The following is a 13,197-nucleotide window of genomic DNA, read 5'->3' on the forward strand; positions in this document are numbered from 1 at the left end:
CCGCCCTGCTTCTCCAACGCCTCATGTTGCATTCCGGTTCCAGAGCCACTCTTCCTCTCTCGCACTTTTCATGGAGCAACAAACAAAGGAGAACTCCAAATGTTGTCATGTACACTCGGTCGGAGATGTTTGTTAAAAGCCGCGTTAGATGTAGTGAGATGATGTTGCACGTGTTCTACAGGAGAGTTGTGCATCAACGAGCATGTCACGTGTCGAATACACTTTGTTCAACACCATCTCGCACAGCCACATGAAGGGAACCAATGAACAAAAACAAGTCGAGGCTAAACTAGTCGCATTGACTCTTTTCTTTTGAGCGCCATTGTTTCCTCGGGGCGGACGAGAACTCGTCTGATGCGTCACGTGACACGAGTGACACGCTCAACATTCCACGAGTCGACTTATAAAAGGGCCGCTGGTCGTCGTCCTCCACACATCCTCACCATCGAGCGTCACGACTGCAAAGGTATCACGACACAGCTTTACAGCCGACCTCTTTGCGCTCGCTTGCATGCCAGGAAAGACGAAGCCTGCGACTTTAGTTTTCAACAAACCAATCAATTGCTTGACATGAATTTTGTATTTTTCCATCATTGCGGTGCAGATGGCATTTGCTCTTCGCTCCTTGCTTCTCCTCTGTGGGATCAGCGCACTCTTGACTGGAGTCGTAAGTGAAATCATTCTTTATATCATTAGCAAAAAACACCTAGAAATTTGATCAAGATTGTGAGTGTAGACCCCCTGCTTAAACATTTAAGTCACAGTGAGGAACATGCATCATCAGTGATTGCATTCTAATAGTGAACAACGTGTTTGTCTTTACAGTGGTCTGATTTCCAGGTCGTTAAAGGTTGGTACCTGTGACTTGATCAACCGGATTTGATATCCTTGACACCTGTTTGCTATGATATAATGTGTCTGAAATCCACTGTTTTCAGTTCCTTCCTGTCCAAAGGGATGGACTCGATTGAATGAGCGCTGTTTCCTTGTTGTGGACAAGTTGGAAAACTTTGCTGATGCAGAGGTAACAATAACAAACAATTACATGCCAGTCAAATCTGAACTTAATTTATATCGTTTTTCACGGTCTGTTTAGATTGCCTGCCTTAGCCTTGGAGGGAATTTGGCTTCCATTCGAAACGCTGTAGAAGACGAAGTGGTTAGCGCGCTGATCGTGAGGTTTGCTTCTACTGAGAATGCCTGGATTGGATACAATGACATAGATACGGTAAGGCACGAGCCAAGAGAGAGATGAAAATCCAAGCAGTTGTTATCATGACCTTTGACTCATTCAAATGGGACTTTGTCTTCCAGGAGGGAACCTTTGTGTGGACCGATGGCACACCTCCCAACACTTTTAACGACTTCATTGGAGTGCCTTCCAATCCCAATGATGACTGTGTCCAGACATTTGGCACAACACTGAGTATGTTTCCCATGTCTTGATTTCTATCATGGACAAGATCATATGTGGATGTCTAAATCTTGCAGTTAACATGTTCGCTGTGTCGTCTTTCAGGCAACTGGGACGATCTGGACTGCGATTTAACAGTTCCTTTTGTTTGTGCCACCAATGTGTATTAAGACGCAACTGCCGACATCCTATGTTCTCCCACCGCATCTTTTCTGTGGTCCTGACGTCTCTACGTGACGTCAGCGGTGTCTTTCTGTTTCTGGATTTATTGCAAAATGTCTTCTTCTTTTCCACACTTAGTGTGTGGTAGATTGCCATCAGCCACACCAAATTTTGGAATGTCAGGCTTATCTCTCTAATAAATGAAGGAATCTGTCTCTGCATCGATGTGTTTGTGTTTGTGTGTGTGTGTGTGTGTGTGTGTGTGCATTCCTGTTGTTCGCCGTTTCTGGCCCGCAGAATGTCAGAGTGTGTACTTACATGCTCGGTTCATATTGATACAAAATCATTGGCCCACGAGTGCCACCCATCTCTTCATATAGGTTCATGGTCAGCGCCAAGGATTCATATTAGCCCCATTCATATTGCCTTACCACAAAATTGGTACGAAATGTAACAGCAGATACAGCATTTATTTTCGCGGGCGTGCTGGAGCCTATCCCAGCTGTCATCGGGCAGGAGGCGGGGTACACCCAGAACTGGTTGCCAGCCAATTGCAGGGCACACACAAACAAACAACCATTCGCACTCACATTCACACCTACGGGCAATTTAGAGTCTCCAATTAATGCATGTTTTTGGGATGTGGGAGGAAACCGGAGTGCCCGGAGAAAACCCACGCAGGCGCGGGGAGAACGTGCAAACTCCACACAGGCGGGGCCTCAGAACTGTGAGGCTGACGCTCTAACCAGTCGCCAACCCTGCTCCCCCTTTATTTAATCATAATCTTACAATGACGAGAAGCATCTAAAGCGACAATTACATAAAAATGATCAAAACAAAACAACCCGAACCAACATTAAAAAAATAAAAATAAAAAATAAAAACAGAACGACATGAACACAATACACAATAAATACATGTTAATAATAAGTGGTTAAAAGCAAGTGGAGTGTTCTTGAACGCCTGTTTTTAAGAAGTTATTAAAAGCAGGAAGAGGGATGAATGAACTGAGCTCGAAGTTCTGCTGCAGTTGATTTGCAGCAGAAAATTGAAAAGAGGAGCGGCCAAAGGAAATTCCTGAGACTGATGAAGCTGCTCGAGTATTGTGATGGATTTTTAATCATGACTCCGAATAAGAAGGAGTTTTGACAAAGCAGTGAGTTTGTTTGCGAGCGGCAGTTATGAAACGTGTGGCCGCATGGTACACCACATCTACTTTTATGAAGGTGGGATTTGGAGGCAGAACTGGAGGATAATCTAAGATTGGGATAACTGACATTTTGACCAGAAGTTGTTTTGCAGAATATGATTGAAGACAAATATTGTTGGTCAGATTTGGAGTTTTTACAATGTATTTGTTAGGGTGTATGGACTGTGTTCTTCGAGCCTTCGACCAAAGACCGTTTTCTGGCACTATGTTACAGACAATAAAATTGAATTTGAATTTGAACAACTAAAGCCATTTAGCTCCCCGATATGTCAGACAGTCTCCTGTTTATCACGCGTTTAATTGAAAAGTCAAATAAATACGGACATTGGTTCCGGACCAAAACGATGTGATTGTGGATGTGTTAATAACACAAGTACACACATTGAGTGGAAAGTGGCTAACGTGTCAGTACTGTACATATTGTGACTGGGGAAGATTGTATGTCCTGACTCATGACTTGCTTCCACTTGCTTAGAATTTAGTGGTGCCTCGACTTGATGCATTTTGGTCACAGTCATTTAGAACTTGATTGAAACTTGGTTAAGACTTGAGACTTACTGTATGACTTGCAGAATTTGTCTCCGGTAGTTGGAGCCGCTCTAGTACGACAACAGACCGTCAATTGACAGAGAACACTTTGGAGACATAAACACATTGACAAAAAACAGTCACTGAGCAATAAGAGTTGCTAGTAATGGCGTTTCATTTTATTTATTTATTTTTATTTTTTGACAATTGTGCAAAAAGATGCAGAGTCCTCTAGCACTTAGAGCAGTTGGAAAGACTAATATTGCAATAGTCCGGTGCAATGACCATTGTGCAAAGGGCGCCGAGACTTCAAGCGAGTAGTGCGATAATCTGGGACAATGTTGATTGTGCAAATGTTGCAGATACTCCTCAGTCAGTGTGCAAATGGAGCAGATGCTACTCTGGCATGAGTGGCCAGTATTGGTCAACAACAGATATGCAAATAGTGCAGCGTGGCGAGACGACCACAGTGAGTGCATGAGTAATATATAATTGGCCCCACAGAAATGTGACAACGAACTCAAGTCAAAAAAATTGCCAGCATGTTGCAATGGAATTGTAGGTTAGGTGTTTAAGAAGTTGATTGCAAGAGGGAAGAAGCTGTTGGAATGTCTGCTTGTTCTAGTTTGCATTGATCGGTAGCGCCTACCTGAGGGAAGGAGCCGGAAGAGCCGGTGACCGGGATGCGGAGGGTCCGAGAGGATTTTGCACGTTCTTCTCTTAGTTCTGGCAGCGTGCAAGTCCTCAAGGGTGGGTAGGGGGGTACCGACAGTCTTTTCAGCAGTTTTGATTGTCCGTTGTAGTCGGAGTTTGTCCTTTTTTGAAGCAGCACAAACCAGACTGTGATGGAAGAACACAGGACCGATTCGATGACCGCTGTGTAGAACTGCCTCAGCAGCTCCCGTGGCAGGCTGTGCTTTCTCAGAAGTACATCCTCTGCTGGGCCTTTTTGAGGACGGAGTTGATGTTGATCGCCCTCTTCAGGTCCTGAGAGACTGTAATTCCCAGGAACTTGAAGGTCTCTACGGTTGACACAGGGCAGTTGGACAGCGTGAGGGGCAGGCCTCCTGAAGTCCACGATCAGCTCTACAGTCTTGAGCGTGTTCAGCTCCAGGTTACGTCGGCCGCTCCGCTTCCTGTCGATATGCAGACTCGTCACCGTCTTTGGTGAGGCCGATGTCAGTGGTGTCGTCTGCAAACTTCAGGAGTTTGACAGCCGGGTGCGTTGAGTGCTATTTGCCTTGGCTATTTGTACTTTTTTGTGCTTCTCTCTTAGAGAGCCAAACAACAAACATATACGGTACTTTATATGCACGAAGAGAGTGGAAGCATACTGATGGAAACTTGATACTGATTGAGACTTGACTCGGGAGATGAGGGCAAAGACTTGAGACTTGCAAACCAATGGCTTGGTCCCACGTCTGGCGTAATGTGTTACAGCGGCAATGCTTTTCTTGGTGACTGTGTTCCCAGAACAACAAGCTCCTCCTGTGTAGTCCCGGGCTGATGCCTAACCTTTCTCATGATCAATGATACGCAACACGGTGAGCCCCAGACTGACAGTCATTTTATGTTTTTTACATGTTCTAATGATTGCATCAACACTTGTCTCCTTCTCACCCAGCATCTTGCCAATCACTGGTCTCGCAGCCCATTCGGGCCTTGTGCACATCTCCAATCTTGTCCTTGATGTCCTTAGAATGTTTTTTGGTCTTGCCTCTCTTGGTGTCTGAGTGATTGATTCTGTGAACTGGTGTTTTTATACAGCTAACAAGTTGGGATAGCTGTCTTTCATACAGCTAACGAGTTTCGATGAGGAGTACTTTCTTAAAGTGAGAGGATATACCTTGTGGGAGCCTGAATTCTTGACTGTTGCTAGGGGATCAAATACTTATTTCACTCAATGTGATTTTCTAGATTTTCTTGTGGATATTCTGTCTCTCACTGTCAACATAAGCCTACCATTAAAATGATAGACCTCTCATGATGTCTTTGTCAGTGGGTGAACTTAGAAAATCAGTGTGAGGGATCAAATAAGTATTTCCTCCAATGTGTCTGTGTGTGTGGATATATATATATATATATATACATGAAAATTGGCACATGAAGATCTTATGTAACTTTCCGAACAATCAGGTGAAATGAAACTTGAGTAACGAACTATAGAAGCCCTATAGTGGAACTAAACTAAGAGACTGGCTGACATGCTCCACTGGTATTAACAGCTGTTGCAGGTTTTCTACATTTTAATCATCAATTAAGTCATTATTGCAAATTTTTTGGTCTGCCTCATCTTCAATTCTTGAATTCTTGCCAGAACAGATCTATCACATTCCAACTCCAACTACTGGTTGTCGTCCTCAGCATTAATCAATCAACACAATCTTGACTGAAAAGGTAGTGTTACACAATTTTATCATGAGCTCCTGTGACTTTTTTTTCGACATTTATTGCATTTTTCTTCCGGTCTTGCAGAATGAGGACTTCCTATGGACTGATGGCTCGGATGAGGATTTCTCTCACTTTGACCAATACGGGCCTCGTGAAACTGGTCACTGTGTACAGATTGATGAAAGTGGTAAGTAAAATCTGTAGATGTTTGTGAAGAACATAATAATGCTGTCATACCTAAACATGTATTTCTCACAGATGGCCTTTGCCAAAGTCCCACCAGAGCAATGCATGCGACTAGTTTCGCCATACAGGAGGCGTCTTGAAGCTGTCATTGCAAACAAAGGCTTTTGTACAAAGTATTCAATAAATACCACTTGGCGTCTTCAATACTTTTTTCCTGTGTCATTTCACATTATTACACACAACTTCATTTCTGAGCTTTCGTTGTACGTATGGATTACTTGGTTGTTCCCAACATCTGGTGACATTTTCATGTCAATAGCACCTTTGGAAATATATATGAGAAAAATGGTAACGTGTTAAATAATTTATTGTTATTACAAGCAGCTGTTTTCAGCTGACAATTTGTTCCAGAGTCCGAATATCTTGTCTGATGGCTCAAGCGAGTGAAATGACCTTTTTTCTTCTCTTTTCTCCATCAGAGCGTCTGCAACATTCTTGGTGGGAATCTGGTGACCTGGAAAACGCATTCGTTCTGGAGCTGGTTCGCCAGGGTGAGAATGATGACGAGGCCTGGATTGGACTCCATGATGCAATTGCGGCGAAGCATTCAAAGTTGTGATTGAGTCATGTCATTTGTAGAAATAGTTTTTTGGCCACATAGAACATGAATGTTTCCTCCAGTCGCAATCTTTTCACCAGCTTAAAGGAAAGAGACTCACTGAAATGTGACTTTTTCTTCCAGGAAGAAGACTTTCTATGGACTGACGGCTCCGATCAGGATTACACTAACTTTGATGCACCTGGATCCGAGGCTGAGGGCGCTGGCGACCGTGTACACATGGATGAAAGTGCTATGCAAAATCAGTGATGAAGGTTTGCCAAGAATATAATGCTGTCATACTTCAAGATTGATTTCTTCCAGCTGGCCTTTGGGAGGATATTATTAATATTCATATGCATATTATTTTATGTATTTCCTTGACCATGATGACTTAATGGGACATTATCCAACTTTCGTGGTGTCTTTGTATTTCAGGGTTTATCATCAGCTCTTTTTTTCATCTTCCTCAGGGCTCATATTGGGGAAACAAATTTGTAATGTCGAACATTCCAAGACTAGGTGCGCGGTCATGTGACTGCCTTCTGTCGTTTGATTGGTGAATTGGAGTCAAATGACATTGGTGATCCCGTTTGATTGGCACACCAGGCACCCTATGAGGAAGTCGAAGATAGAGTCTAAAAAGAGATCCGCACACGCAAGAATGAACGAACGAAAGTAGCGACTGGCATGTCGATCATTGTAACGGAGTAAAAGTATCGATCCTTCTTCACATAAATACTCAAGTAAAAGTAAAAAGTACGGTACATTTAAAGTACTCTGAGAAGTAGTTTATGGAAAATGTTGCTTGAGTAAATGTAATGGAGTAAATGTAACGCTTTACTACTCCCCTCTGCTCTTAACCAGCCTTCCCAGTTGACATGGGTATTTGACCTCTAAAGCCGTCAATGGCAGTGAATGTGTTAAAATAGAAGTGAATAGAAGACGTCTTGAATCGTAACCTTTCTTTTTTACCTATGGAGTGGGTCCGTCTGGGACTATTTCTGGCGCTTGGTTAAGGCCTGAGAATATAGTCGCATGTCAATTCAGACTCTTGCTCCCTATTTAGTTATTTTTGCCTGTCTCATTTCCTTAGCGACAGCGGTACATGGTCAGTCTCACTGTCCTGTGGATGGGTCACCATGATGGTGCTCCATGTAGCGCTTCGCCGTAGGATGTACCTGTGAGGATTGCATCTTTTCAGGTCCCAACCACATTGGTTGGCCTTCTGGTTCTGGTTTCAAATGGCTGCCAACCAGTTTGTCGCTACTCGTACGGCATCTCCTGTATTTGACCAAAGTTGACTCAGGAAACACCAAGCACATCATCACTTTCAATAGTACCCCATTTTTTTCTCATTATTGTTATCTTATTTTTTCTCCATCTGTACTATGTTTATATTTAATTGGAAGTATTCTTGTTGTTGTTATTATTATTGTTATTTGATTGTTATGTTAGCCCTGTGATTGGTTGGCGACCAGTTCAGCATGCATCCCGTCTCTCACCCAAAATCAGCTTGGATGGGCTCCAGCACCCCCGCAATCCTAGTGAGGATAAGCGCCACCGAGAATGGATAGATGGACATTTGTTATGTTTATGTATGTATTGACGGGACGCCACTCTGTTTCAGCTGCAGTTGTTTCTTTTGAAAGTGCTATAAGCATAAAGTTGAGCTGAGTTGTCTCCCTGACAAAGACTTAATGGCCCATTATTTGTACGCTTCAATGATCATTCTTTTTCAGCTGTGCTCTTTTCAGTCTGACCCCTTGTACCCATCTGCATGGGATCCAGCCGGGGGACTCACAACTATTTACTTCATAATTGTGTGATTGCAAAACCAGTCTGATCTGATCGCTCTTCCAATGTTTGATGCTATGGGCGGCAAAAACAAAAGCAGGTCATTGCTCTGTGTATATGGATCAGGATAGATTAAAAACCGCGAGACTGTCAAGTCAATCTACATCCCCAATTCCAATGTCGTTGGGACGTTGTGTTAAACATAAATAAAAACAGAATACAATGGTCAAACATCTTTCTTGTGACAGACAACAGCTGTCCTAAAGGCTGGACTCAGTTAGACTGCCACTGTTACCGCTAAGAAGATGAGGGGAGAACTTTTGCAGATGGCGAGGTACCGAAGACATTCCACAGTCATTGTTCATGTACAATATGTAGTTGTAAACCACTTTATTGCTATTACAAGCAGCGATTCTTCTCTTTGTCCATTATTTGAACACTTTGGTCCAGTGTTAAAATATCTTTTCTGATCAATCAAATGACTGAAATCGTCTTTTTCTTTTTAGTTAAATCCAAATATTAAATGTTCTACCTAAATGTTAACTATATATTTCAATGGAAAAACTATATTTGAAAATAAATATTATATCTACCTGCCTAAGATTGATTGATTGATTGAAGATGTGTGCTACATTACGTAAGACAGTGATACCCAACCTTTATTGAGCCAAGGCACATATTTTACATTCAAAATACGGTATATACAGTATATATATATATATATATATATATATATATATATATATATATATATATATATATATATATACACACACACACAAAAACACATAACTACAGCATGTACAGCATAATAAAAGCTTGAGTATAAAAACCATCTTCAAATACAAGAAAAAAAGCTCAATAACTTAACAAAAGCCCAGGGGCCCCCCGTGCTTGGGAAGCTGGTCCACCGTTCCAATATTTCCTCCCACTTCGACGTCCCTTTGCAGGTGCACTGATGGGCATCGGTGTGACCAGTCAGCAAATGATTTCACCTCAATGAGTTGTTTTTTGTGTAACTTGGGCTTTAAGTAGCACACGGGTACAGTGTTAGGAATTCTAAGCGAGACCCAGGAGTTGCGCAGCCGGCCTCGCACGGAAAAAGTCCTTTATGGAATTTCTTCTTCCCGGTTCTTTTAATGTTTGGTGGGGATCTTTTTTTTCCAAATAAGAATCCTGATAAATTAAACTTGTCTTTTGAGTATTTAATACAACTAAACTAAGTATGCAGATTTACAAAGCTATGGTCGAGTTTGAAGCGTTAAGCCAGCGCTGATCTCTCTTCCTTATCTTGTGTGATCCGGAAGCTGTGGTGTTGCATGTGTGTGCGTGTGTATTCATACCACAGTGTGGACAGTTTTGACAAACAAAAGCCAGTGCGTGTGTCCTAGTGTCCTGTAAGCATCCACCCTGCGGAGGAAACTCATTTCGGCAGCATGTATCCGAGATCTTGTTCTTTCATAGGTGAGGGTAGGAACGAAGATCGACCGGTAAATTGAGAGCTTCGCCTTAGCGCCTTCTTTACTACAACGGACCGATACAAAGTCCGCATCACTGCAGACGCTGCACCGATCTCCCGTTCCATTCTTCCCTCACTCGTGAACAAGACCCCAAGATACTTGAACTCCTCCACTTGGGGCAGGATCTCATCCCCGACCTGGAGAGGGCTGCCACCCTTTTCCGACTGAGGACCATGGTCTCAGATTTGGAGGTGCTGTTTTTCCTCCCAACCGGGTCACACTCGGCTGCGAACCGCTCCAGTGAGAGTTGGAGCTCACGGCTTGATGAAGCCAACAGAACCACATCATCTGCAAAAAGCAAACTGGACCCCCTCTATGCCTCGGCGGCCCCTAGAAATTCTGTCCATAAAAGTGACAAAAGCTCCAGTAGGCGGTACAGAAAACCGGTGGATGGATGTTGGCGTTCATTCATTCATTTCCCATACCGCTTCTCCTCACGCGGGTCGCGGGGGCGTGCCGGAGTCTATCCCAGCTATCTTCGGGCGGGATGTGGGGTAAACCCTGAACTGGTCGCCAGCCAATCGCAGGGCACACATAAACAAATGACCATTCACACCTACGGGCAATTTAGAGTCCTCTGTGAACCATTCATGCATGTTTTTGGGATGTGGAAGGTAACTGGAGTAGGGAAAAAAAACCACACAGGCAAAGGGAGAACATGCAAACTCCACACAGTCGCGGCCAGATTTGAACCTGGGTCCTCAGAACTGTGAGGCAGATGTGCTAACCAGTCGGGCAATGTGCCGCAGCTATTCCCACGGTCCTATGTATTTATTGTGTATTTTTGTCTGTATTGCTCCATGACTAGTCTTGGACCAGAACACATTTTTAATCTCAATGGCACACATTGGCACACATTGGCACCCCTGGGTGGACGTCTTCAGCAACTAAAATCGCTCGTCAACAAAGTGAAATCACACCCAGCGGCGGAAATTGTCGTGCGGAGTGTGCAACTCATCCTGCCTAGCTGTCACAAGAGTGTGAACCCGTTCTTCAACATTAGCTGGTGACAGGAGATGTTTTGTCATCATCAACATGTCGAAGTCCACTGCTCATTTTGTATGACAAACATGATGTATGATGTTGTGACAGAAAAGCATGCTTTTCTCTTTTGGTGGTCATTTAAACACATTTCTTTGTCTTCCAGGAAGATGCCCTCTTATAGATTGATGGGTCACACTTTGATTTCACCGCCTTCAAAAACAGTAACGATGATACTGGATATTTTTCATTTTCTATTTTTGTCCTGTTCGGCTTCTAGGCCAAGCAGAATGGAAGATCTGTAGCCCTTTTATGCCGGAACAGTTTTACTGTGTCACAGTGGAGTTTTTAAGCTTCCGCTGTGGTTTCTTAGTGTTATAATTCAAGTTTATTGAGAATCAGAGTGGAACAGAACAAAGTTTCTAGAGGGGAGAGAGAAACGAAGACAAAAGACAAAGCACTAATTGTAAACAGGATGAAAAAACGAACTCATTACATTATCTAAAACAATGAAACATTAAATTAAATGAGCGTTGCATGGGGCTGTAGTGCTCCACCCTGTGAGGGAAGGACAGGACAAGATAGAACAGGACAAGGACAGGAGAAGAAGCATGCAGGACAAAGGTCGTGAACCCGGCTGTGCAACTGAAGTGTGGTGGGATTGACTGTGTAAATGATAAAGGTCTACAGGACGCGAGTATAAGAGAGGGTATACACAAGCGATTTGCATATTCATGAGTTATTTGTTGCAGTAAGTGCATGAGCCCACGCCCAGTGAAAGAGTCCCAGGGGTGCGTGCCAGCAGACACATGCAAGTGAATTGAAACTGTTTTACTGACAGAAGTGTCCTGTAGTTGCTGTGGCCGCACCTCGGCGGCTGAGGACCCCACCCGATCAATCGAGGGGCGGGATCAGGCCGAGGGGTCCACCCGAGAGCAGCCCGGCGGACGGGACACGGCCCACACCGAGGGACCCACGGCGATCCGCCGGACCCACCTAGGCGCCCCAATGTCTTAAACTTAATACAAAAATTAAGTTTGTAATATACAGGCTAAATCACGAGAGGTTACTTTTGAGTGGTGATGAAAGTAGACGAGTGCAGCGTCTGAAGTTTTTCTTGCAGCACAGACGTTGCCAGTGTTAATTGTCTTATGTAAGTCGTGCTCTGCTGTCATGTTCTGGTTTGTTCATTGTGCCACCTTGTGTTGTTGTTTTTATGTTCCCCGTGAATATTGTGGCTCGGGGTTGTGACGAAGAGAGTGAGTCTTCCTTTTTCTGTACCGAAAGCATGCCAGTGTTCTTAGATGAAGGCTGTAGGCTGCCACCTGATGGTTGCAGTCAGGATGCGCTTCACACTGAACGAACTCAATGAATGAGCTTACTGACAGTTTGAGCTCGCCGCGTTTACATACTTCTCTGTGACTGGTCGTCATTGCTTCGTTAAGCTTCATTCGGAGTTCGCCGGCCACGTGTAATGCTGGAGTTCAATGCTAACAGTCAAGTCGAGCCTCAACCCATTTTCTCAAAATGGGTTGAGGCTTTTTGTCTGAGGTTTTTTCTCAAAACCGTGTCAACTTGTAGGTAGCGTGTTTATCACTTGTTTTGCAAAAACTCTGGGGCTCTGCATGATGCATAATGCTCCTTTAAAACTAATTGCAAAAAAAAATTTTTTTTAAATGAATGCACCTTTTGTGTGCGCATAAAGCAAAATTAAAGCAATAATCCACACTGAACACGACAAATATCTGAAATGTGGTAGCGTATGTTTTGCTGTGGTCCCCATGGGGAAATTCAACTCACGCCCCCATGTATAATTTGTGGTGCACACTACACAGAAGCAGAGCACACACATGCAGACACGCAAGGAGCGATTCGGCTGCACCACTTGAACTTTGAGAGTAGCCAGCCAGCAGACGAGCTAGGTGTCATTTTTGCTTCTTTTTTTTCCTTGTCCTCAGTGGGACTGCAACTCGTGCAACCTCCGTACCATGACATGAAAGGGGGGGAAGAAATATCTGTGGAATCCAATCAAACGAACTCAACTACCTGATTTTAAAGCCAAAGATAAAATGAAAACGTTTGTGGCTAAAAAGGTTTGAATCAAAGTCTGCTCATTTGAAAGGTGAGAAGATAACTAACGTAAGCATTTACTTGCCACCGAACCACTAATCGGTGACCGGGAAGCCCGCCAGCCGGACCGGGAAGGTGGCGGGAGCGCTTTTGATTCGCAAGCAACCTTCGACGCACACAAGGCCCGTCAATGCTTACAAATAAAGAAATGAAAAAGAAAGAGCAACATTTCCATTTTCTGGCCCAGACGCAAAGGGGGACCTCCGCGATTTAACAACAGCAAGATTGCGAAGGGGCCGAACGTTCGCTGTGCTCCTGCAAACGTCGATGCGGCCTTTTC

General features: G+C 43.8%; 1 protein-coding gene across 1 annotated transcript; it reads left to right on the plus strand.

The window, feature by feature from the left end:
• Positions 1-379: 379 nt before the first annotated feature.
• LOC133412559 (lactose-binding lectin l-2-like) lies at positions 380-1,797 on the plus strand. Its single transcript, XM_061695956.1, has 7 exons — positions 380-466; positions 605-667; positions 826-850; positions 939-1,024; positions 1,097-1,228; positions 1,315-1,426; positions 1,520-1,797. The coding sequence occupies exons 2-7, from the start codon at positions 605-607 to the stop codon at positions 1,582-1,584; spliced, it is 483 nt and encodes a 160-aa protein (XP_061551940.1). The 5' UTR covers positions 380-466; the 3' UTR covers positions 1,585-1,797.
• Positions 1,798-13,197: the final 11,400 nt, after the last annotated feature.

The sequence above is a fragment of the Phycodurus eques genome, chromosome 1 (assembly GCF_024500275.1).
Source record: "Phycodurus eques isolate BA_2022a chromosome 1, UOR_Pequ_1.1, whole genome shotgun sequence".
Taxonomy (NCBI): domain Eukaryota; kingdom Metazoa; phylum Chordata; class Actinopteri; order Syngnathiformes; family Syngnathidae; genus Phycodurus; species Phycodurus eques.